At 42.7% G+C, this 25676-nt stretch overlaps 1 protein-coding gene across 1 annotated transcript in view; it reads left to right on the forward strand.

The window, feature by feature from the left end:
* Window positions 1-25676, forward strand: part of grk6 (G protein-coupled receptor kinase 6) — a 48405-nt gene that overhangs the window by 8969 nt on the left and 13760 nt on the right. The window contains exons 2-6 of the mRNA XM_005927891.3: window positions 2115-2210; window positions 12222-12334; window positions 16188-16265; window positions 17643-17743; window positions 20793-20885. Coding sequence (XP_005927953.1) covers window positions 2115-2210; window positions 12222-12334; window positions 16188-16265; window positions 17643-17743; window positions 20793-20885 — 481 coding nt within the window. The remainder of the gene's footprint in view (window positions 1-2114; window positions 2211-12221; window positions 12335-16187; window positions 16266-17642; window positions 17744-20792; window positions 20886-25676) is intronic.

Here is a 25676-nt window from a genome sequence, read left to right on the forward strand (position 1 = left end):
GGCTTGGGTGCAGAGACAGTCTGCTTTTGTCCACAGAGAAAATGCTTAATGTTCAAAAGCTTTAAACAGGCTTCCAGGACCTGTTTGCTAAATTGATTATTGATTTAGAAACTACTTCCCTCTGTTTTTCTCAGTGTCTGTGATTATTCAGACTGTCCTTCAAAACATCCCAGAAACCCCAAAACAAACAATCCTCAGATGCAGACCAGCAGGTCACAGCTTTACAAAGATCCTCTTTTAGAGAGCGATATCACTTCTGAGTAAATTCAAAGGACCAAATTTAATCAGATTTCACTCACTGGTTTCGTCTTGTTTGAATACGACTCTGGAGGAAGGAGGGAAAAACAGGCAGACCTTTGTCCGGCTCTCGGTTTCATTTTCCTTTGTGCATTGCAGCTCGTGTGTGCACAGCTGGATTGGTGAGGAGCCGGCTCATCGCTGGGGATCATTTGTTGTAACGAGCCCTTTGGCCTTGCCTGCCACCTACGACCGACAACAGCAGAGGTGTTACTGAACATGTGTAAGCCTCAAACCCTCAAAATTAGAGATAGAGGGTGAAGCTGCAAAATTAGTGATTGTGGGTATGAGTGTTGGGGTTTCCTGCTGTTTGTTGGGAGCCACATCTGCTCAGATCAGCACCTCTGGTCACATCACCCCCACAGATCGAGCCTGCGCTTCCTACTAAAACCACAACATGCTGCTTTTCTCTCTTCTGTTCTCACGTTTGGACCGATCTAACCAACTTCCAGCAGGGGGCGACTCTTCTGGTTTCAAACAGATCTGATTGAATAGACGTCTATGAGAAAGCGACCCTGCTTCGTACTCAGTTTACGACCTTCGTGGAGCTCATGGTCGCAAGTTGTGTTTACCACGTGATGTTTACTTTGTAAACTGTGGCGTTTTCAGATGAAACATGAAGAACAGTGATTTTGGGAACCCAAGAATATTCAGCCATGACCACCAACAGGAGGACTACTTATGTGGAATTACATCATGGCCATCAAAAGAATCTCATCACAGCAACAACAAAGCTTTGAAACCACACAGACATCACCTGCTGCAGCTTCTATTGTATTATAGTCTGGTCTGCTTAGTGGGAACCACCATCGGAGTAAAATAATGTTACCTTGTGATTGGCGTATTGGCATGTGTTCCCTTAGAATAAAAATCCAAATTGGAGTTTCCTGGCGTTTGCTTCGTCCACCAGTATGGAAGACGTCGACTTGCAAACACTCAAACTACTCTACAAATATAGTGTCCCTTCAAAGTAAAAGCTGTACCTTTTGAAACGTGTTGGTTGCAACGGTAAGGCGTAACTTTTACTTGGAAGGGAAACGCTCTCTTTTTCCAGGTTATATGTTGGCAGATAGGTTGGTGTGTTTCGTGCAAACTATGAGTGACTAAAGCAGTCGCAGGGAAGCTTTTAAGCTGGCAACCTCCAGAAACTACTTGACAACCAGTTGGAGAATAACATTTTTCCCAAATGACTGCTGGACGCTCTCAGTCCTAAGATTGAAAAAAACCCGACTTCATCGAACCAACGAGTTTCCTGGTTTCTAAGACACAAACAGACCATCGTTTAAATGTGATCTGTGGTGAGCAGTCAGGCTAACGCAGACTGTCCCTGCAATGAATTTAAGCACAGGAAAAACATCCAGCGCTCAGAAAATATCTGCATGCCTGATTTTTCAGTGCAGCTTTTCACACGGATCATGTGATTTCCCTGGGTGAATTTGCAACATTAATGTTTTCAAACCAAGTTAGATTTTTTGGATCTGAATAAGCAGATCTGACCAATCAGATCACTGCATCGATCGGGTCGATCGGCTCTCTGAAATGATTTTTTCTCCACCGCCTCAGAAATGGTCTCAAAATCCAACCTGGAAACCAGAATTTGCGTTTCTTACTTTACTTGTTCAGAAGCATCAGGGCGCGGCTCGTCACGGCTCGACGCTGTGCTGTTTTATAATATGCACTCGACGCATATTTAAGTCTTAAAAACCTCAGTCGGGTTCTCAGTATCAACGGTATGACGACATCCTGCTGATTTACTTTTGAATGTTTCTTCTCCTTCAAACCCAAAATACAATAAAAAATGTGTATGTCATTCACAGGAGGGGGCGGGAACAGAAAAGGAAAGAGCAAGAAGTGGAAGCAGATGCTGCAGTTCCCACACATAAGTTTGTGCGAGGAGCTTCGACAAACCATAGGTGAGCTAACGCCGCTCTCTCTCTCAGAGCAGCACCTTTATCTCATTTGACGTGGACGCCTTTGAAACACATCGTATCCATGGCACCCTTTGAATACCCCCTCAGTCATCACCGCTGGTACCTCAAACTCGACATGATTAGACTTGCACAAAAAAACATCGAATTAAGAAATAGAGGAGATAAAGGAACTATTACCATGGAAAACACAGTCTGTGATCATGCAAAACACAAGAAATTATTTAAGTGGGTAATTGTGCAAGAATATATTAAGAACTGAAAGGGAAAATCTGTAGCTGTGCAGGTGGATTATTTACGATGTTTTTAACATCATGTCATTCTTTGATTTAGATTTTTCGCTGTTATCATGATTACCGGCGTGTCCTCGTCCTCCGAAGGATGCAAATTATTGATTTATAAATAAAGTTTCATCTGTGGGGAAACGAGCAGTAACTGGGCTGAAACTCTGGACACAAACTGCAGTTCCACCAACGCCCACTTGGCGTGACACAATCCCTCATTGACTGTATTTAAAAGATGGACGTAGCCATCGTTAAGTCACTTATCGGGCGTGGACTTTTCAGTCGTTAACATCAACATTTAATCAGCAGCTACAGGCCGTGTCAGAGGCCACGCCCCTACCCTAAAGCCCTCCCAGTATAGCTCCAGGGTCATAAAAAAGTCTCCTGCTGCAGTCATTATGAAAACTGTCCACAGAGACCTAACTGTGTCTGCACCGGGCTGTTTGTTAAAGAATTGTGTGGGAGTTATATCTTAAAATGTCTTTAGTGAGAAGCAGATGATTCCGCTTTACTGGGGAAAAACCCCTAAAAGACGTCCAGTTTTAGATATTAATTTATGAATTGCTGCACAGCACGGCTCTGTATGTTTCTCAGTTTTGTGGCTCATCTAAAGCCTGAATTCAATCCCCTCATTGTTTCAGAAGATGCTATGCTTTCTAGTGTCTCTCTCCGTGTCTTTGCACTCTGGTATGGTGGCCCCGAGGCTCAAAACTCTTTAAGAAAGCAAATAAAGTAGAGAACACACTGTCAGACACACGGCTGCAGTGAAACATGAGCTACTCATCCTCAGTATTAAACATGACATTTCACTGAGGGAATACGATCAGTGTTGATTTTTCATTTCCTCTGTATACAGCAGCAGCGGTGGTGGCAGCTTCCTAATTCTGTACAGAAATAGACTCTCATTCATCCACATGGCTGATATTATCACCAGCAGACCTCAGGTTGCGTACAAAACGGCAGAAAAAGGATGGCACACTGTCCTGTGATCACAAAACTGTTGCTCATCAACAATTAGTTGCAACACATAAACCTCCATAAATCACAAATGATTGAATAAATGAGTTGTTGCATGTGAATAACAAACTTTAAGTTTTAGTTTTTAAATGCGAGATATCTCTGCTGTGAGAACTGATCGGAGTGGATATGCTGAGGAAGAAGTTTATTGTGAGAGGGAAACGAGTCTTTCCAAGGTCAACAGTGACCCTTCACACTCCAACATCTCACTTCCAACCACTTTGGATATGATCCATGACATTGTGCTTGCATTAACCTCATTTGTAGCAATAACTGTGACTTTGTCTCACAGTTTTTAACCGGACGGTTGGGAAATTGCTTAATGCTGATTAATGTAGAATAGAATAGAATAGAATAGAATAGAATAGAATAATCCTTTAATTGTCCCACAACGGGGAAATTTGGTTGTAACAGCAGCCAGAAAGACACATATACAAACAAACAGGACACAGAACAGAAACATACACAATTTTCTTACATATTTACATCAAGGACAATGGTCACTATAAACAGAGAGTACTGTACAGTTATTAAATAAAATAAAAATAGCTACAGATAAGATGTGTCTGGCAGAACTTTCATGCCGAGCGTAACACTGAAGTGTTTGCTGTCGTTGCTCTTCATTTTCATACATTTCCATTTGTGTAGAAAACATTTCCCTCCTACAGGAACTAGACTAGTTTAAATTTAGACCAGTTATCAAATAAAAGTTATATGAGCTCCATGGAGCCCGTCGATCGACCTGCAACTTTTATAAGCAGAAGGCTCTCGATGATTTGAGATGACCCTCCCATCTCCGCCACACGTTCATGCCGATGTCAATAATTAGGATTTTAGGGTTCATCTACTTGCCCAAACCCCACTTTATCCACATGCACATGGTAGTGGTCAGGTTGTTGTGCATGAACCTCATGATTGTTGTATATTTTGTTGGAGTTGTGAACTTTGTAACCATGTTATATGGAAGGTTTTGGAAACTGTTGCAGAATAAACTGAGAATGAAAAACAGTTGCCCTCCAGTCCCCCAAACCAAGACTCACTTTTGAGATGACAGTTGACGTCTTTTGTAATCGCCAGGCTGTCACTGCTTCCTGTCCAAAACACCGAGACTGTGGATCAAGCGTTGCTACAACTTCTGTTTTTATGCGTCCTTTACTTTTTGAAGCTGTGTTCTCAGAGCTGCAGCTGCCACGTTATAAAAATGTCTTTTACATTCAGGCAACAAGCAGCGACAATCTGCGCGAACTTTAATAGCATGCTGTTCATTGAAAAGTCAAACCTGCGATGGGTCTGAAAGTGTGTGGGTGGTATGAAGACAAAACGCTAGTGTTGCTCAAGTACTACCACAGAGGAAACTGTGGCGCCTGCAGAAAGAGGAAGCAGCCTGTTTTTTTTCTACTGTTTCAACCAACTGATTACTTTCATTTTAACTGGTGACTGGTTGGAGAAATAAAATTTAGACTCACTCAGGAAAAGATCTGATCTCTACCTGAGACCAGACTCAGAGATAATCGTTGTTGTGCTTTGTCATTGGTTGCACTTAGTTTTTTACAAAATAAAATTAAAGGTCAAAGCAGCGAGCATGTTTTTCTCTACGCCTGGCTGGTTTTCTCCGGGTGCTCAGGTTTCCTCTTCAATCTGAAGTCGTGCATGTTAGGTCATCTATCTGCAATCGTGTAGATTACAGATAGATAAAACTCGCACACAGTAGTTTTTTCTAAAGAATAAAGTCCTGTGTGAATGAATGAGGGTGGTTTGTGGTGTAAAGAGCTTTGAGTCAGCTCAAAAAAGTGCAGGTCCACTGACTGTCTCACATTTTTGGGGGTAAGAAGCCTGTGTGCATGTTTACTTCAGAAAGCATGAAGTAGAATGATGCAGGCACTGTAACGTCACTGAAACCTCGGTGTTTGCACTGTCATGTTGGATTGTTGCACCCAGAAGTGACCATATTTGGGCAACTGTGCAACACAGACAAAGACATCTGCTAATTAGCGCCAGCTAATAATCGTCTACAAATTCACTCACTTATATTATTGGTTCAGTAACTTGTTTGAAAAGCCCCAAAAGACACGATGAGCTCAAACATGGTTCCTGTCAAACTTTAAACTTTTATAAAACTTCGCCCACAGTAACCTGTCATTGACTGGGAAATACCCAAACTTGTATCAGGCTGTAAACACGTTCGTTTCCTTGTTAAAGTTGAACATTTTAACATGCGACTCTATGAAGACGTTGAAATGCGACGTCAGAGGAACTGCAGTTTCTGGCATGTGCGCCTCGTGCTTTGTGTTTATGTCAACTTGTTTATGATTTTTGCTTCACAAAATTGGACGGAAATGTCCAGATGTGACGGTCAGAAGATATGTGACCAAAGCATGAACTGTGGTTTACTTGGTTTGGTTCTCATGACTTTGTTTCCTTAAATAGTAACCATATGCCATATTTATCTTAGCTGCAGGAGGCCACTGTCCAGCGTCAGAGACGGGCTTTTATTTCAAAGTCCCTGATGTTTGATTAGAATAAATAACCGAGGTCATGTGCATAAAAACAATTGCTTTAAGTTGCTGCCTAACAGCAGCAGCAGCAGCAGCATGTGATATCAGTGTGATTTGTGTACAGAGGCATGGTTGCATCCATGGTTCCCAGGCGGGGCAAGTCAGACACATAGGACACATTGTGAGGAAGAAAGAAGAGGAAGAAGCAGCGGAGCTGGGCTGATGACTTGTTATAAAACTTAATATGGCTCGAGGCACAGAGCGGCGACAGGTGGGCAAGCTGGACTAAAGTACAGCACATGTTTGTTACTGGTAAACCAAAGTTCACCAAAGAAGTCAAGGACTACACATACGCTCAAGTCTTACAGATTTCTATTGCTTAATACATCCATTCACCAGCTCCCGGGGGCATGCCTCCAGGGTCGTGTTCAGTTTACTGTTACTGTTTTGGGAAGTTCGTGGAGCAGTTCAAAAAGACAATGAAAGCACATGAAGCTAACTGAGCTAAAATGTCAGGACATTTTCCAAAGCTGTACTTTACTCACATGTATCAGGAAACAGTCTGATCCAGATGTGTTTTCACTACTGGAAATACTCAATTTGGTTAAAGCAAGGGTGGCACCTGAGGAGAGCGTGCAAGAGACAGAAAACATATTTATTTTGCTTGTAGGGATGGTCATGATTTTTGAATATTCAAATAGTCATTCAAGACGTCTCCGGACTCAAAATGGGCCTTTGTTTATGCACGTAAGCACAATCGGTCCGATAGTTGAGCCATTTGGTAAACAAAACTCTGCATGATTCAGCAACAGCAACGACAATGTGACACGTTTCATCACTCAGGTTTCCCCAAGCGTATACCACAGGTTCCAGTCCAGAAACATCCCTGTCTCAATAACGTGTTCGGGCTTACCCCATTTACTAATCACAGCGTGGACTCTTCATCTTTTCTTTTTACCAGATTAACATTCCCGTCCACACAGATACGTTCACACTGTGTTTAACACCGGAAATGCCAAGCCGGTCGTTTTAAACCCTGTTTAACTCTCATCGTCAAAAGGAAGAGAAAGTTTAGCTAGAGCTGCAGAGGGCGTCATTTTGACCCATACACATTCATATAAAACCACTACAGCAGGGAGTGCGAGACTGAGTGGGTGGAGGACCGGTGCAGAGCTGAAGTAGCTGAAGTCCAGAGTGTGGAGAACTAAACGGAGCAAATCCAGAGCGGCACCCAAACGTATGTCAGGCCTGAGGAGGTGAAGCTGAGACGGCTTCAGGTTTGATGATCAGAGGCAGATGATAAACTTGTTCTGCTTTTACAGTAATTATTTAAAATGTGTTGAAGCAGCTCTGAGGTTTTTACACCACCTTCATTTTAATACAGCTAACCCCACAATTCACGTTCTTCTTCTTTCATAACTCCATTTGTAGTTACTGTGCTTTGTTTAACTCTTTGTAGTTTAGTCGAACGTGTTTGTGTTAAATCATTGATGAAACCTTTAAAATCAACCTTAAATAATTATTTGGCCGAATCTTACTGAAAATTAGAAAAACAGTTGAAAGGTAACAACTTGTCTTCAGCATCCGTGCTGTTGTTACAGGACAGGCTCAGAACGGCCCTCCTGGCACTTCCAGTGTGGTAACCTCGGTGGGTAATCAACTCATGCAGCTCTTCCATATCATTGTCCAAACACCTCACATTCCACGTGACGATGGCAGGAACAGACTTCCTCTGCTCGGGGACTACGGGCCATCGTCGGGTGACGACACTCTGCCTCCAGAGTAAACTGGAAAAACACCAACAGGAGCAGCTGTAACGGCCGTCAGGCTCAGAGCAGCACCAGGACATTATTGATATTATTAATAGAGCAGTTGACGATATTTCAAATGAAATAGAGGCTAATATGAATATATCTGAAGCGGTGGCGTTCCCTTTGGTTAGGCTGTGGCAGGAGAGGCAGCAGCTTATTGAATAACGTGACCACTCTGTTTCCAGCTCATCTGCTGATTTTCCTAATCATCACTGCATCTGGCTTCTTTTAGACACGTACTTAACATAATTAAAGACTTCCTGCTGATGTGAAAATATAAGGAAATAAAGATGAGCCATTTCACACTCGAGGTGCTGCTGCTGCTTCTTTTGTTTCCCTGGAAGGGCCGATGCAAATAAGTTTAGATTTGAATGAGTTCAGTCAAACACACACAGGAAGTTAGAAGCTCAGCACTAAAACCACATACAGTACGGTTTGAAATGCTGATGTCCCACAGAGGTGCTGCAGGGCTGATAGGCCAGAAGGAGGAAAGTAAAAACAGAGGATGAGAACGTGAGCCGACAGACGAAGAAGGAAGTCACGATTCATCCTCGAGACTTTTTTGTAACCAGAAGAACGAAGACGAGTGGGAGGAAGATATTCAGGAGACTCTTTTTCCTCTCATCCCCTGATACGAACATCATTTATTGTTATGTAATTATGCCGCAAGCAACGTGAGACATTTCTATGTTGCACAACAGAGATCTTACAGATGCTCTCCCTTTGTTACAACACATTTCACCAGCACCAATGAAAAACAAAAAACTGAAGATTGGCCCTGCACTGCACTCGGACATGTGCTTTCTTGTTGTGTGCAGTGCATTCGCAGCAAAACACAAAGTGTGTTTTTCTGTCTGTTTGTGCCCCGGTGACTCTGCTGTTCGCTGAACCTGAGAAACACGTGCAGGGAGTTTCACCGCACGGCCTCCTCTGCACAAACGAAAGCATCTGTAGTCTCGATCGATGCTTTCTCCTCCGCCTCCCCCTTCCCCTCCTCCTCAGTCCTCATAAGAGGCCATTAGAGTAACATGATATTACAGTAAAGTAGGTCCACACTGGTGTCAGTGTTCAGCTGCTGAATCATAGGAATATGTTTATGGTTTAAATAGAACCGAGCAACCCAGAGAGAGGAAGAGGGAACCGGCTGCTTCGTCAGGGTGGTGATGCTGTAATCATGCAGGGCGATAAAATAAAGTATGGTAACTGCTCTGGTTCTTTTAAAGCGCTTTTCTACTCGTCAAAGCACTTTGCACAACTTGCACAACCAGCACTTTTCTATGTAAGTGCTAATATCTAAGATTCATAGACATTCATAATCAGGGGTTAAGTAGGATTTAATGAAAATAATATTTTTTATTGTGCTGCTGCTGCTCTGAGGTTTACTGCTTCCTTTTACCAAATACATCCTACAAGATATACACTCACCATCCACTTGTTCAACTGGTCATTAACACAGACATCCAATCACACGGTGGCAGCTCAAGATGACCTGCTGAAGTTCAGTCTGAGCCCCACAATGAGGAAGATTTTCCTGACTTTGAAGACGAGCCGGTTTGAGTATTTCAGACGCTGCTAATCTGCTTGGATTTTCCTACCAAGCTGGTTTGAAAGGAAGGAAACAGTAACTCTGGCTTTTTCTGCTGACCTTTCCTCCTGTTGGTTATTGATAGTTGTTCAGCTCGTTCTAGAACAAACTGGTGCGCTTAATATCAGCGTGACGCTGCATAAAGTGATGGAGGCTCTGTGTCGTGCTTTGGTCTGGATGGAAACTCACTTTCACTGCAGGGCCTTCGAAGCCAACAGGACACCCGACAGAGGCCTCTTTGTTTTCTGCGTGTTAATGTACAGCATGTTCTCTACAGCCCTGGATCTCCATTCATGTATATCACAACTCCTATCATGTCTCAAAACGTCCGTAATCAGCCATAATGAGATAATGATTATTCGGAGAATTCCCAGAACTTTGAGATGCAAGCGTCTGATACTGCCTAAGTAACTTTATGAACTGTAATGAAGTAATTTATGTCCCTTTTGTAAAGAAAACAGTGGGTTTGTAGATATGAAGACTTGGAACGGCCTTTTTCTCGTCTTTCTCTCTTTCGTGTCCTTTGTCATCCACAGATTTATTCCCTTTTCCGCACACTTAGCGTCTCTGTTCTCTCTGCAGCGGGACTTAAGTGGAACATCAGAGAGAGAAGAGATCATTAGAGGAGAGGAGAGCGGGACAAAGGGCAGAGCAGAGACAACTAGAGCAGAAAATCTCAAAGTAGGATGAAACAGAGGAGAACCTGACGGAACAAGGCATCAGTAACCATCAGTCAGTGGGTCATCAAAAGGAAATGACTCAGCAGAGTAACAATCGAAGGGGCGCGCCACCCGAGTTATGTTCATCTACTGAGCCGGGCAGGGAGACAAAAAGATGACACGGACTACATCACCCACGAAGCAAACAGCATCTTTTTACTCCTGCAGCTGGTTTTATGAATGAAACTTCAGTCTGTTGGCGTAACTTGGCGATTAAATCGACAACCCTGACACGACGCCTCTGTCAGATAAAACTCAGGTTCAGAGTAAGACAGTAGTTTGGATTAAAACGCTTCACAGCAGTAACAACGCTCACTGACTAACAAGCTTTATTATTATATATGCAGATGACACCCTGCTGTAGCTCGGCATCTATTGAAGTCGGTGTGATGCACTGGGTTAAGGATTCAGTTGAACTGGGCCAGTGTTTGGGCCTGACAGCGATACAATATTCTGTCCGTTTGTAACGATTTGATTTTGGTCTCAGTTGCTGAATGGTTACAGTTCAAAGAGTCGCAACTTTAGGTTATCGTGTCTTTTATTCCATATTCACTGTGGAACCAGAAGAGAATGATTCCAGTAACACTGATGTCTGTTTACGTGAGCCGTTCGAGGCTGTGCTGCTGTTGTAGCGACAGTCACATGTACACCAAAAACAAAAACATACTCGCATGAGGTTTCAGTTCATCTGTCCAGCTGTGTTTGAGGAAAAAAATAGAAACACTAACAAGGAAACGTGGATTTGCATCTGAGACTCGTACAGATGCAAAACAACCCAGGAAGCTTCACGCACAAGCAAATGTGATTCACTGACGATCGGGCCGGTCGGCGTGAGAGACGAGGAAAAGAGCAAAAAGGTCAGACTGATCAATGCGACACTTCAGCAAGTCAGAGAGAGGTGTACTCCTCCGTCAGTCACAGGATCTCCAGTGCTCACTGAGGGAGGCCTGCTCCTTTATTCCTATAAAACAGTGTGCTGCCTCTTTAGCATTCAGTCTTTCACAACAGTTCCTGCCTCACAAATGTGCTGAGCATGTTTCCTTCCTCAGAAAACATTTTATAACCTCCATTCTCTACATGGAGAAATAAGCGTCCATCTGACTTTCATTTTCTAGAGCCTTCTAATAATGCAGTACATCAGAAACAACAGTAATAATAAGATAATAAGAGCACATTTGGTGCCGGCTCACAGCATAACAGGGAACGACACTGATCCATGGAATAATCAAATACCAGCATATTTGCATAAACCTGCAGTTTTGCTTGCAGGAACTTTATTATTTATGTTATAAAAAGTCAGCTTTTATTTAGAAGGAAGTAAAAATGTTTGGGAAAGAAAAACTGTGTCGAAAGCAAATTTCATCTGATGAATTTTCTACGTTGTAAATAGTCACAGGGGATAAGGCGTGCTTAAGGTTGCGTGCGACTTTGTACTTCCTGTGAGGGTCTGATTTAATTTGAAGCTTGAAGTTTGTTATAGAAAAGAACCCAGAGTTTGTGTTTAGATTGTGACCTTTGGAGTGGGTGTTGGATGGATCTGGTTGCAGTTTTTAACAGAGCTCTGAAAGTTGCTTCCTGAGCTTCTGAAGCTCTGAGGATTAAAAATGATGGAAAAAGATGTTAAAAAGCACCAAAGTTAAACTCATCCCTGTCCTTCAGGGGCCTCAAAGACCTCTACACACCAAACATCTTTCCTGCATTTGGACTCGCCTATTCTTAATCCCGCCTTTTACTCCACCTGAGTTTGCTGGATGAAGCTCGATTGATCAGATCCGATCAATCAGACATCAGTGTGCTCGCTTTGAGGTTTATTTTCTGCATGAAGGCGTTTATGTTACGCAATCAGTTTGCATCTGAAAAGTTTTGCGTTGCTCCTTCGCAGCACGCTCGGTGTGCAATGGGCTTAACCTGAGAGCATTCACAGACTGACTCTGGATTAAATAACGTGCACGTTTGTGTCCAGATAAACGAAGTATGTGAGAATTGTTTCTTCCATCAGTGTAGGCAGGCCTCCTGTAAAACAGTGCCGGCGGTTTGATTCAGATCTGTGTAACGATGACCTCGCTTGTCTCCGTGTCTCTGCAGAGAAGGACTACAGCAGCCTCTGCGAGCGGCAGCCAATCGGACGGCTGCTCTTCAGGCAGTTCTGCGAGACTCGAGCCGAGCTGAAGCGCTGCGTCAAGTTCCTGGACGCCGTGGTAAGCAGAGCCGTCTTCGTCTGACCTCTTCTCTTTGTGTGCCTCAGCATCTTTCTCTGCAGGGTTCAGACTGTCCTGTAAGCCCAGGGTTTATCAGCCTCCCACGTACGCATTAACGTGAAAACAGCGTGACCAATCAGACACGGAGAGGTCAGCTGACAGCAGAGAGGAACAGACACGATTAAACTGTATTATTAGAAAACTGTTTCTGAGTTTAAACACTTAATACAGACTGAAAGTATCATCTGAGGGTTTGTGTGGCAGGAAAAGTGTGATACAGCTGTTTATTAATGAGTGTTTGCTTTAAGCTGTGAGGTCAGTATGACTGCAACAGTGAAAGAGGCTGACTGAGTTAGTACACTTATCAGTGTGTGCAAGGATCTGACATTTAACTACAGCTTGTAATTAATCAGTTAGATTAATGTGTTGTTTAGATCTGCTTCAGGCAGTTTGAAGACCTCATTGTTCAGTGCTGTGTGAGGAGGTGGAGGAGGTGGAGGAGGCGCTCCTGTAAGAAACCCTGGGTCATTCCTGTCATTGATGCTGTTAGGGAACGAGGCAGTGATTTCTGTACTGCTCTCTAAACTGCACCGGGTGTAACATCGTTATTTAGTAGCTTTAATACAAGCACCCGATATATGACAGGAAATGAGGTAGAATATACAGCAGGCCTTTAACAGGAAACAAACACTTTGACATTTAAACGCTGTGATTATAGCACTACATGCACAATATTCACTCACTTTTAGCTGATTTTTGGCCTCCAGCGACTCACACTGATAAAGGAAGTTAGCTCATTATCAGCTAAATGCTGCTCTCAGTTTACAGCAGGAAGTAACACAGTAGCAGAGCACGGTAAAGTGGCCTATTTATGCTTTTTTCTGCTGTGATACATAAACAGTTTTTTCAGGATTCGAGTCGCCCAAAATAAATGCACATGTGCCCCAACTGTCCAAGCAGGCCAACGCCGAGCTGTGGGAAAATGTTCTTTTTTTTCTCCGGGTGAACGGACCCTTCCAAAAGCTGATTGGCGAGTTTAATTACCCTGAATGCCCAAATGGAGCACTTGAAGATGAGGAGGAGGAAGTAGGGTTTAATATCTGTTTAATGAAATACCGGAACTCTTGACTTCTGGGAACAATCTGCGTCACTGAGTCGCTCTTTCCTACCTCCCATGCTGTATCCCCGTCACACACACACTCCGGTGGGAATGAAACAAAGTGTGAGGGAAGCATTCCTGAAGTGAGCGGAGCGAGTTACGACTCGTTTACTGCAGCAGATGAGGTCACACAGTGTGTTTCTGTATCTAAAACCATTACAGTGGGGACATTTCTGCTTTATGAGGACATTCAGAGTGGTCCTCACAACTTCAGGGACCAGACGCAGTTTAAAGAGCCAGGTTCGTCAGGGGCAAGGTTTGAATTAAGGGTTTAGCCGGGAATCCTGATGTTCAGGTTTTTAGTCATGAATTTGTTGATGATTTTTTTTGAACGAGGACTTTCTGGGGACCACGACTTTCTTGGTGCCTCTGTGTATTACTTCATCACTGTCATCTATGTTTATCCTCTGGGGATATGCATACAAATTGAATATTAATCTACCAAATTATACTGGAAATGTTTTGGTTTGAACCACTCAAAAGATGAAAAGGAGCACAAATCAGCATCAGGAAGGTGTTTTGAAGTTTAAAGAATTGAGGGGTCGTCCTCCGGAGACCACAGATTTGTAGATGTCCCTACGTGTTAAATATCAGTAATTCATCACTGTCATCTGTGATTATCCTCTCGGGATGTGTTTACAAAAATCCAGTCCATGTGATTACACTCAAGATATTTCAGTTTTATAGAGCCGCTGCATGTTGTCTTGAGTTGAGGGTTCATCCCCTGGGAAATCTATCCAGTCAGTGCAATAACAAGTTTGAACAAGTCCAAAATCTTAAAATCTGATCTGAAACCACCTGCTGGTGATATGGTAAAGTCAGAGGATAATCAGTGTTTGTAGGGTTCACTCTGCAGAGACCATTAATCTCTGTGCAAAAGTTCATAACAAATGAGGGTTTGAAGCATAAAGAGCTCCTTGACCTGTCAGACAGTATCACACTCAGAACAAAAACAAACATTATTCAGACAGGAAGTGTGGGATTATTTTATATTAACTGTCCTGGTTCATGGCTAATCCTGTCTGAGCTTAGGTAAGGGCAAGGGTAAGTCAAATTTCACCTGCTAATATGGGAAAGTAGTAAAAACAAATGAAAGCTGTCAGGTTGTAACTGCGGAGGCTCATCAGGTTGAGGTAATGTCAGATTAACCGTTTAAGCCTGCATTTCTTTAAGTTTTGCCAATTTGGTGTTATTCACAGTAGAAATGATTTGTTAAAGTGGATCAGGTAATGGTTGCAGTCCTATCTGCTGAGGTAGAGGAGGTTAATGAAGGCAGTCTGCTCTGCTCAGCTGACTCCAGTCTGATGGCTTTGCAGTTTTCAACTCGCATTCGAAGCAATTATGCTCCCTTTTACCCCACAACCGCTTCCCGTCTCGTCTCTGAGAGCCCTGCGAGAGGACGAGATGGAGAGGGGAAAATGAGATTTGAACCGTCTCCGCTGTCACTTAGCATTAGTTTACAGGCTCTCGCTGCCAGAGGGGAGAGGAAGCACTTTGGGGTTTTCCAGTCAGGCTCAGTTTACTGCAGGTCATTCACAGGGAGGAGTAGATGCAATCGGTTCGGGTGTGGGGGAGGAGGGCTACAAAAAGTCTTCAATTAACTCATAAAGTGGGTTTTCTGAAGCCGAGAGGAGGCTGCAGGGGACACACACGAAGCTGGTAGTTCAGCTGAGCAATCATTCAATAGTATGGGCCTTCAATACTGTCATCATATATTCACAGTTTCATCAGATCCAAATTAATGACTGAGTTATGTTTTTAAATGAAATGACATCTAGTGGTCATATGCAGAAATGCATGTAAAATGTAAATGAGCTTATATGGAAAAAAAAGAGAGTTCACTTTAACCCAAACACTTCTCTAACTCTGTTTAGATAGCGCTATATAAATGCAATCCATTATTATTAGTCAGGTGTTTTGATGACAGGATGCTAAAAAAAATACAGCTAGCAGCAACATGGTAAAACCCAAATAAAATAAATGTTTTTAACCACATTTTTCTGGCAATGCTGAAACTGAAAACCACATCCTGGTACTCTTCTCTTTCTGAAGGTCTGGCAGTGTCACATTGTAATGCAGAAATTCTCAAAACTCCTTAGTTAGCTTAAGATGCCGGAAACTACCTTGTTTGTCTTAAGTGCTAAAAACTCTTTAGTTAGTTTAAAATGCTAAAAGCTACCCAGTTAGCATCAATTGCTAAAAACTACTTAGCCTCAAATGCTAAAAGCAACCCGGTTAGCATCAATTGCTAAAAACTACTTAGCCTTAAATGCTAAAAGCAACCTGTTTAGCGTCAATTGCTAAATGCTACTTGGTTAGCATCAGTAGCTAAAAGCTAATTGATTATTGTTAATTGCTAAGAATTACTTGGTTAACCCTAATTACGAAAACGACTTCATTTCAAGTGATTAAAAAATACTCAGCAATAATTGATAAGTTACTGAGTTTGCCTCAAACATTAAAATTGACTTGCTTGGATTTAATGCTAAAAGCTACCTGTGTAGGTTCAGGCGCTAAAGCCTTAACTTTCTTCGTACTAAGAAATACAAAGGCCCTAGAACATAATGTCACAAACAAAAAGTAAACTCAGGTCATGGCAGTAAATGAATTCACTGAAATAAGTTGAGCACAGTTTTGTGTTATTTGAGTATTAGCGCCTGCTGACAGCATACTGATGTGTGCGTTTCTCTGCAGGCGGATTACGAGGTGACACCAGATGAGAAGAGGAAGGAGTGCGGACAGGAGCTCATCGAAAAATACTTCAACCCAAAGGTACTTTCTGATGTTTCCTGTCAGGTCTGACATGGTTTTATTTTTATTAGGATGATATCTGTTAGTATTTTTGTTTATTGCCCACATGTACAGGATCAGAGATAGCTCAAAGCTCATTTCCCTCTGAAGCAGGAAGATATAGAAACAAGCCCAAACTGAAGACCAACGACCATCAAATGACCAAAAGGTTTCCACTGGCTTTTGGTCATTAAATGTGTCACAAACATAAAATATCTACAAAAATCACCTGAAAAGTGTCCAAACTGTGATGTTTAAAGAAAATTATTGCATTGGACAATCTTGAATTTGACAACAAAACATCAGTTTTGTTGTCAAAGTAGCAGAGGAGCTCTGTCGGAGTGATTTAAACTTTTATTAATGATGCATTCATTGACAAAAATATCAGACCAAAAGTCGTCAAATCTTTTCCATGTTTTACATTGTTTCTGTCTGTCGGTACCAGTGTGCTGTGACAGTGTGCACTATAGATTTATTTTATAATTTTATTCAAAATACATGTAAATTATTAAATTAATAAAACTCGTCATCACAGCAGACTGAATAGAGTCACTGAGTTTTGGACAAAGGGCTAAATTTATTTGTATTTTTTAGTTTTTTACTGTTATTATTTTTCAGCCAGTTTTGTAGCAGAAGGTTCGACTGTCTTCTGTTAAACGCCCCCACTGTGGTTGAATTTTAAAACACCTGCCTCTAGAGCGTCCCTGAACGCATCACTCAGGAGGAAGCGCTCAGTCCGGCTCGTCAAGAAGGAAATCAGATTTAATCAGCTGATGATGGATGATGATGGGAGCAGAGCCGCTCATTGACTGACCTTATGATGATGTAACTACCTGCAGTCCTGAGGCCTGAACTATGAAGCAGGGTTTGTGAGGTTCAGGATAATCCTGAAGTTTCAGTGTCATGAAGGTGGTTCACTTCTCAGCAGGCGAAGGTTATGTTTGACATAAGAGATCACCGCCTGCTGACCAATCAGATCTCTGTGTTTGATAGTAAGAGGGTCAAAAGTCTTTTCTCTCTACCTCAGGTGTTTCCAGGCCAGGTGAGATAGGTAGTCTGATGCCTGACCAGCATCTGTGCTTCTGATACTCTGATTGGTCATTGCCTGTGTCAGGATCAGTGAAGCCAGATAACAGAAAGAAATCCTGGCCTCGCCTCGTAGTTCAGGCTGAAGCTCCGCCCTGATGTTTCCTGCTAATTCTGTGTGAGCGCGAACGTGCAGGTCTGAACCTGCAGACGAACACAAACACCTCCCAGCTCCGTCTCAAACCTCATCCTATCCGGCTCTCTCTGTCAGAGTTACAGTCGGAGCTGATTCACTGTTTTCACCTGGATTTCATGTGTTTTTTCTCTGTGCAGTCAGAGGACCACGTGCCTGAGGTGGAGGAGGCCATGATGGCTCAGTGCACAGAGAGGCTGCAGCAGGAGGCCTGCAAAGACCTCTTCAAGGACTGCACCAAGTAAGATTGCAGGCTTTTTAAGGATTAGTTTGCTGTTCTTTTGGATATATTTCCCCAGTTTAATCAGATCAGCTTTTTAAGGTTTGATTAATGTGCTTGTTCGGACTCTCGCTCACCTCGGACCCCAGGAACATTAAGGTTGAGAGGTTTTCACTGGGCAAGGGGAAACAAGAATCCTCAGTCTGTTCAGCAGCACGGGTCACAAGAACCTGACCCGGCCTCCTGAAGCGCGCCAAAAATCACACAAACAGGTGCGCTTCAAACTGGAAACGATACACCCAGTTACTTTAGTTTGATCTCAGTGATCCAGACCAGTGAAACCAGTCCATAACAAACTGTTTTCAAAGAAAATCAGAAAAGGAAACATTCAGAGCTGAGACCATTCGCCAACCAAAGACGTCACCAGATATTATTATTAGGAAACCCATGAACAGGCCGAGGTGTTATTTCCTGACTCTAATGTACATCTAATGTCATCAGAGTTTACAAACCACAGTGGAAACCCATAAAACCAAAATAATATGGTTGTTGACTCAATCAGTACTTTTAACCTTCCCTTTCACTGCAGTTGAGTAAAGCTGGGATCCCCACAGCACCATTTACAAACTGGAGTAAGAAACAGTTTCCGTTTCAGGGTAAATAAATTAAATCAGCTGAGTCAAATGTATTCTTTTACCTCGAAATATTTAAAATACAACAGCTGCTCTTTTTGTTCACGCTTTCTCACAAAAAGCCTTTGAACTCTAGGACTCGTTTATGGCGTCAGCATTTACCTGATGATGGTCAAACACACGAGTAACGGCACCAACAGCTGACTACAACAAAATAAGACGAGCAGCGTCAGACAGAAAGATGAATGTGCCACATCCACATCCTATCTCAACTCCAAGCTGCTTCACTTTACTGGGAATATCACAAGATCTGGAATATTCTGCTTCGCCTGCTGCCGCTTTAACCCGACTCTGTGGATGGGCAGTGATGTGCGTTTTGTCTCTGCGTCACAAAAAAAAGATTTCCCCCAGCATCTTCCTACTCAGACGCTTCATTTTATGGACACATGAAGGAAAATGTGATTACATCTACGTTTGAGAAGCTGAAGTTTTTCCGAGCGTGTGATGAGCTTGGAAACGAATCGGCGTTTGTTTGAACAATGCCCTGTTTGTGTAGGCGCGGCAGAGAAATTGCCACTTAATGTCAAATATAAGAGATTCAGTTGTGCAGATATGACAGACATTCTGCGTGAAATAAAACATCCTTTTGTTTCGAGGGTGTCGGCGTTAGCGCTTATCCAGAAATATCTCTGGTAAACATCGAGGGCCCTGCAGAGAAACCGGCAGCCGGGCTTTGATGTCGGCGAAGTCTTTAAAGTCACAAGGCTCGAGTCCAACTGGAGTCAGAGTTCAGAGCAGCGTCGATTTTTAGAAGGTGATAAAGTCAACGGTTTTTTCAAACTTGTGTCCTGAGTGTTGTGTGTGTGAGGGGTTATGATTGGCCCAGAGGAGGACCAAACGTCCGAAGAGTTCTCCGTCTAATAACGTTTGCTGGAGTGTTTCTGGGGTTTTTGTTAGGCAACAATAATTCAATTCAGTTTTATTTATATCACGCCAAACCACAACAACAGTCGCCTCACGGTGCTTCAGAATGTGAGGCAAAGAGCCGACAGCACTACAGAGAGATGCGTGACAATGAAATTCCAATAATCACAGGTTCATTTTAAAGCCCTGAGTCTTTGTAACGTCTCCAGTATCGGTGGCTGTTTGTCAGGCTGCAGATGACGTAAAACAAAACTAACTAAAAAAAAGGAAAAGAAAAGTTTGACTTGAGCAGGTTGTAAAATTATTGAATACATTTAATGCTGCTTCTCTGATGCGGTGTGCTAACAACACTCACATGTTGAGTAACGTCCTCTTCACCGCTGCGTAGGCGTGATGCAGCGCAGAGAGGCAAAATCAACACCACGATCTCTGAACTGCAAATGTAAAGCAGCCATCGTGCGTCAGCTTACAGCTGACAGTAGACCATTCAAAGCTCTGTGTGGGTCACTCTGTGGCTGCCCACCTGAGGGTAACCTGCAGTTCCTCTAACGTCCACCGGAGGCTTCCTGCAGGATGCATACAGGGCACCCAAGGATGAAACATTTATGGCTAACGCTGTAATTTAAAAAGCCTGTGCATCGAAGCAAAGTCTCATTGAGGACACTGATGAGCGAAGAAGAGGTGTGTGCAAGAGAGGAGGTTTACTGGCAGACCTGCAGGATTTCAGGAGCATCCAAAACAGGAAATAAGCAAACGGGTTTGTGATAAAACCACGACAGACCCAGCGATGTTTGCATGCTTTGCAGCATCTTATTAACGGTCGCTGTACACTCAAACACCTCGGCTGCAGCTCACAGCTGGACACATACCAAGGTGCATCCATCTCACCTGCAGCAGCATCACAGACCACGCCTCGCCACAGAGTTAGTCTGCACAGTACCTTTTTTTGGTCTGGCTTTTAGATGACTCGACTAGTCTGAGATCTCTCCGTTATACAGCCATCCGTCCATATTGCTTATCTAAGTGTAGGATGGAGCAGCACCTCCACCAGCTCATCCACAGAGACAGTGTGGGACTCTGAAGCCAGACATGTTATATCATCTCTGCAGCATGTCCCTCCTCCTAGTAGGGGTCTGCTGGGAGGTGTCCTACTCAGTGTCCTGAGCATGGACTGACTTCTTTCGATGTGGAGGACCATTAGCTCTGCTCTGAGCCCCTCTGAGTCGTTTAATCACTAATAAAGTGTCACCAGGAACATCCCAACTCACAACAAAGTCATGTTCAAGTCGGCGGGTTTGTGTCCACATGAAGGGAATAAAATACCCGAAAATCCTTCATTTTCCTGAGTCCAGTGTGAGGTTCACCTTAACCCAACGAGACCAGTCAGGTCACAGCAAACAGGAGACGCAGAAATAATTAGATTGTTGACTTAAATGACTTAAATGATCGGAGATCTCTCAGTGATGAAGCTGAATTCAGTGTGAAACTGACAGCTGTTGTGTTGTGTTTTCCAGACTGATCCACGACTACCTGAGCATGGCGCCCTTCGCAGACTACCTCGACAGCATGTACTACAACAGGTTCCTCCAGTGGAAATGGCTGGAGAGGTAACATTTAAGCATAAACACCAACTTTCTCTTTCTCCTTCTTTCTTTCTGCTCTCTGTGTGCAGCAACTTTTTCAACTTAAAAAAAATAACTCAGGCGCATTCAGAGGCACTAAATCCTCCACAGGACCAGTACGAACACGCTCAGCTGCTTCATCAGTGTCCTTCAATCTCCCCGGGGGGGGTGAGAACAGTCTTTACAAACAAAATCACCGTCACACGTTTAAAAATCTGATTTGGAAATTGCTCAATGGGGATGTTTCACTTTTCTGTTGAATACTATGGGGTAGCTACTCGAACAGACAGCCTACAGGGGGTTCTGCAGAATTTCAAGCAACACCCGAGGGCGTTTGCTCAATCATGCAGTGTGACCGAGCAGTGTCTAATCACGTCTTCAGAAATAAGAGATAAACGCTTCCACAGAGCTGTGCTGAGCGATAACAGGTTTACAGAAAAACAAAGGATGACAATCTCTCCAAACAGCTCCAACGTGTCCTGCAAACAACTCCTAAATACCTGAAGCAAGAGCAGCGATTCACCTTCAGCTACACTTTTCTATTCCTGGATTCTTTGAGGTTTGAAGGTGGGTGTGGCTTCTGTGACATCGTACACATCCTAGAACAGAAAAAACCCAACTGCTCCTGGCACAGGGAGTACTTAAACAACTGGACTTCCTATAAAAATCAAGCAGTCGGCCCCTGCTGGTTGGCTGAAAGAGACGTCCATGTTTTTATACACAGCAGATGGCGCTGTAGATCGTTTTTAAATCACACCAGAAAATAGACACAGCAGGGAGTCTCAAAGTGTGGGCCACAGCCCCCTGGTGGTCTATGAACGAACTGCAGTTTGGCAAAAAGAAACAAGTTTTTTTCCACTAACCAGTTCATGTTTTGGGAGGGCTGCAGCCTATCACAGCAGCCATACTGGACAAGTCTGTGGCAGGGCTCACACACTAGTATTTAATTAATTTGTTATCGCTCATTTGCAAGAAAAGTAAAAGGGAAGCTGTTTATAGAGAATTGAGATCAAGCAAATCTTTGTGAACCAACAATGAAAGAAGTTCTTCTTCTTTAGTCTTGTGTGTCACACTTGTTTTTTTTAAGATTTCAGTGTGGCTTCCTTAGAAATGTTTGGTTAATTATGAAGCGACCTGCAGCTGCTCGAAGGACGCAGTGAAACCACTCAAGGTCACATCTGGCGACCTTAACTTTTCCCTTAGGATATTCTGTCACATGACTGCGCTGCCACTTTAGCACACAGAGTAATTGGAAGAAATAGTTTCTTCTTTCAACACTGAGAAAAATATCCACAAGCCAAAATCCAGACTTCCCACAGGGACTTCTCCTGATGAGGATTCCCAGGAAACACCAGGGTCCTGATTCCTGGTATTCAGCTGTAAGCACGCTCTGATGAGTGCTTTGTTAATTTGTTTGTGGTGGAGTAAGCCGACACACAATGGCATAATGGCAGTTTTGTCAGGTTTGTTTGCTTCTCTGATGGTTCCCAGTCTCCACTTTGAAAACTTCAGCGATGCCGCAAACAAACTCTGGATCCTGCAGACTGTTTTGCTTTCATTGTTTAAACTTCTGCTCATGATGGATTAGCGGAAACAACACTCTTGGGAAACCAGGGAATCTTACAGGGATCCACGTTTAGCAGATATAAAACACGAGTCTCGTTTGTTCCAGCCTCACATGCCGTTTAACAGTTTTTTTTAAAGGGTTTAGCGTGATCGGTTTTCCGGGAACTGCGGAGGGTTGTTGACCTCAAACTTCTCAGTTCATTGACTGAAGTTTCGAGGACTAGCTCTGAATTCCTTCCTTTAAATGAGGCAAGATCATGAGAAATGAGCACCATAAGTGGAAGTTCTCTTTTAGCAGTAAAGCCAGGCTGCCGTGCTGCTGACTGACAGAGATTAAAGTCGTGGTCATTCAAGATGTCTCCACGCAGTTATCAGAGAGACAGCTTGAGCCAAGAAATTGTTTTACATAAAGCTGCATGTCATTTTTAGTCACTCTAAGAGGGCAGTAGAAAATTTAGCTCATTTATAGTTCGGAAATATAATTCACTGATTTGCTCAGTGTAGTCAAAAAATTGACCTGAAGTTGTTTTGCTCAGCAAGGCTAAAAGAATTATAGTCAGGTTTGCTCAATAAAAGATCAGCGTTGCTGCTTTACCAGGTGTAACAATTAAGTTTAACATCCAGGCATCCATGAAAACAGGAATTTATGTAAATTTAACGGAGTTAGAAGTTAGCAGGAAGTTAGCTCGCTAGTTTCACCTAAACATGATATAGCATGTTCTGACTGAGAGATTTCTGAAAAATTCAAACGTACAGCTCTGCTTCACTTCCAACATAAATGAAGACAGGAAACTAAACAGCAGTGACGTTTGTAGGGTTACTGAAGTTGGAGAGCTGCTATATAATGATGTGCTACTGGTGATCGCTAGCGACACAGCTATGTTAGCATAACATAAACAAGTGAAGCTGGAATCGCTTTTTTCCACTTGATAAAAGTTAACGTGAGAGTTCCCGATGGTTAGGGACAAATGCAATCGCATGGCAGGATGCTGTAAAAGGACCAAACTTCAGTCAGGAGAACAACTGAGATAATCCATCCACAACACGAGGTTAGTCATTCATATACTGCTGCATGGGCTGGAGTTACATCGTAAGGTTTTAAAAACTGAGCTTTAAAAACACAACAGCCTTTAATAAACACAGAGTAATTTAGGCCTGGAAGCAGGATTCATCACGTCATCACTTAAAGATAGCATGTGGGGTCCCACAGGGCTAAGACCTTGGACCTCTTTATAGAAATAAACTAATGACTGCCAGTTATGTCTCATTTAGTCCTGAAAAGAAAAAGTCCTCCCTGTACTTCTGTCTGCCTGGCATTAAAAACTCAATGACTTCTTGCAGTTTAACTCAGAAATATGATCAGAACAAAAACAAGGATTATAGTCTTATCCAACAGGGACACTCCCCATCTTGGACTGCTAAGAACCAAAGTAAAGCAATCTAAACTTTATTCAGATAGAAAATAATTAAATGCCTAATGGAGATTGTGGTATTTTCATCTTGCCTTTGGTCTCCAACAAGATTATAAAACATAATACCTCAATTTCTTCCAGCCTGATCAGAGGCCAGAAACTGATAAATAAGCCTAAATTTGAGTAAATGTTCAACTAAAGCTACCAAGTCACAATCTGAATAAACCTCAGAATCTCTGCCTTTTATTAACTTAGGCAAAAAGACACAAAGGGACAAAACAAATCTGACATTTGGATTTAATTGGTGAACTTAAAGATGAACAAAATCTTTGTGCTTCAAGTAAGGAGAGAAAAGTGTCAGACGTGACGACAAGAAGGAAAGTAATTTTTCCCTGTCAGTACTTCTTAAAAGCTTCTCTCGTGCAGGCAGATTGCTCTCTTGCTGGAAAAACGAGACAGACTGACTAACTCACGAGAAGAATACGTCCGCAGACTAATGGGGCTGATTTAGCAGGGCTGGGTAATGGCTGATAGTAAGCAGCTGATGATGCAGGAGTGCAGTCAGAGAGAGTGAAGAAACCTAAACGGGGAAACTGGCTCTCAAAGTAATGTCAATAATTTATTATTTGCTTCCCACCCTGTTAGCTAGCTGTGTCTCAATTTAAATCAGAAGCTGGATCTGTGATTGTTTTTCGCCTGTATGTGGAGTTGTGTTGTTTGTAAGCTAATGCTAGCTAGTGTTGCTCATTGTTGATGCTGGGAAATTAGGAAAGGGAATTGGACATAAGCATCAGTGTGACTTTATCAACCTATCACATAGAAATCAGTCCACACGCTATTAAAGCCTAAAGAGAAAGATGGAGAAAATCTTTGCGTTTCATTAGAGTATGTTCCAACACTGTCAATAAAAAGATATTAACACATTAAAAGTGAGGGCTACTGCACGTTTTAATATGCAGGGCAGCAGAGAGAGTGGAGAGTTTTGTTGCTAGTAACTTTCCATATTCCTTGTGATTTCCATTTGAATACATCAGATGATTGTTGGCAGAGAAATTTGCCAATAAAAGCACGAAGGATGTCACATGTGCTTAATGCAAATATACAAAACCAATGCCAATTATTAAAAAATGCAAATGTGAAAAAAGAAATAGGAGAATTTTCATCCCATGGCTCATTAAGCAGTAAATGAGTCATCAGGTTTAATGAGCCTGTGCCCCAGGGTCCATTTAAATTACCCGGTTGGATGACCAAAATGCCCAAAAGGGCTGATGAGATGAGAGTGTTGATCCCAGGAGGGTCCAGATCAGTAGTGCTGGTGTTTATTACAGTGTGCAGTTCTCTGCAATCCATTTACCAACGACTGTCTGTCAACAGAAAAACTGTATTTCAAACCACTGCATTGTTCAAACAGGTGGCATGCAGAGCTGCTGGTATCTTATAGTTTTCACACAATAAGTCATTATTAAAGTAACGGTCACCTGAAGATCAAAACAAGACACTTAGGCTACGTTCACTCTGCAGGTCTTAATGCTCACATCCGATTTTTTGATCAAATCCGATTTTTTTTGTCTGCTCGTTCACACTACAAATGCGACAGCAAACGCACTCTAGTGTGAACGCTCAAAGCGGCCGCATGCGCAAAAGAAGACGTCACACACAACGCGCTCTGTTTAGACCCAGACCAACAGTATTGTTTGACTGATGGCCTTAATATAAAGACTTGTTTCTGACTTTACGTTTCACAATTTTGCTTTAAGTTATAAAGATATTTTGTTATTTACATTTGGCCTAATAATTA

The sequence above is a fragment of the Haplochromis burtoni genome, unplaced genomic scaffold (genome assembly GCF_018398535.1).
Source record: "Haplochromis burtoni strain Fernald_Lab_line unplaced genomic scaffold, NCSU_Asbu1 Contig_105, whole genome shotgun sequence".
Lineage (NCBI taxonomy): Eukaryota > Metazoa > Chordata > Actinopteri > Cichliformes > Cichlidae > Haplochromis > Haplochromis burtoni.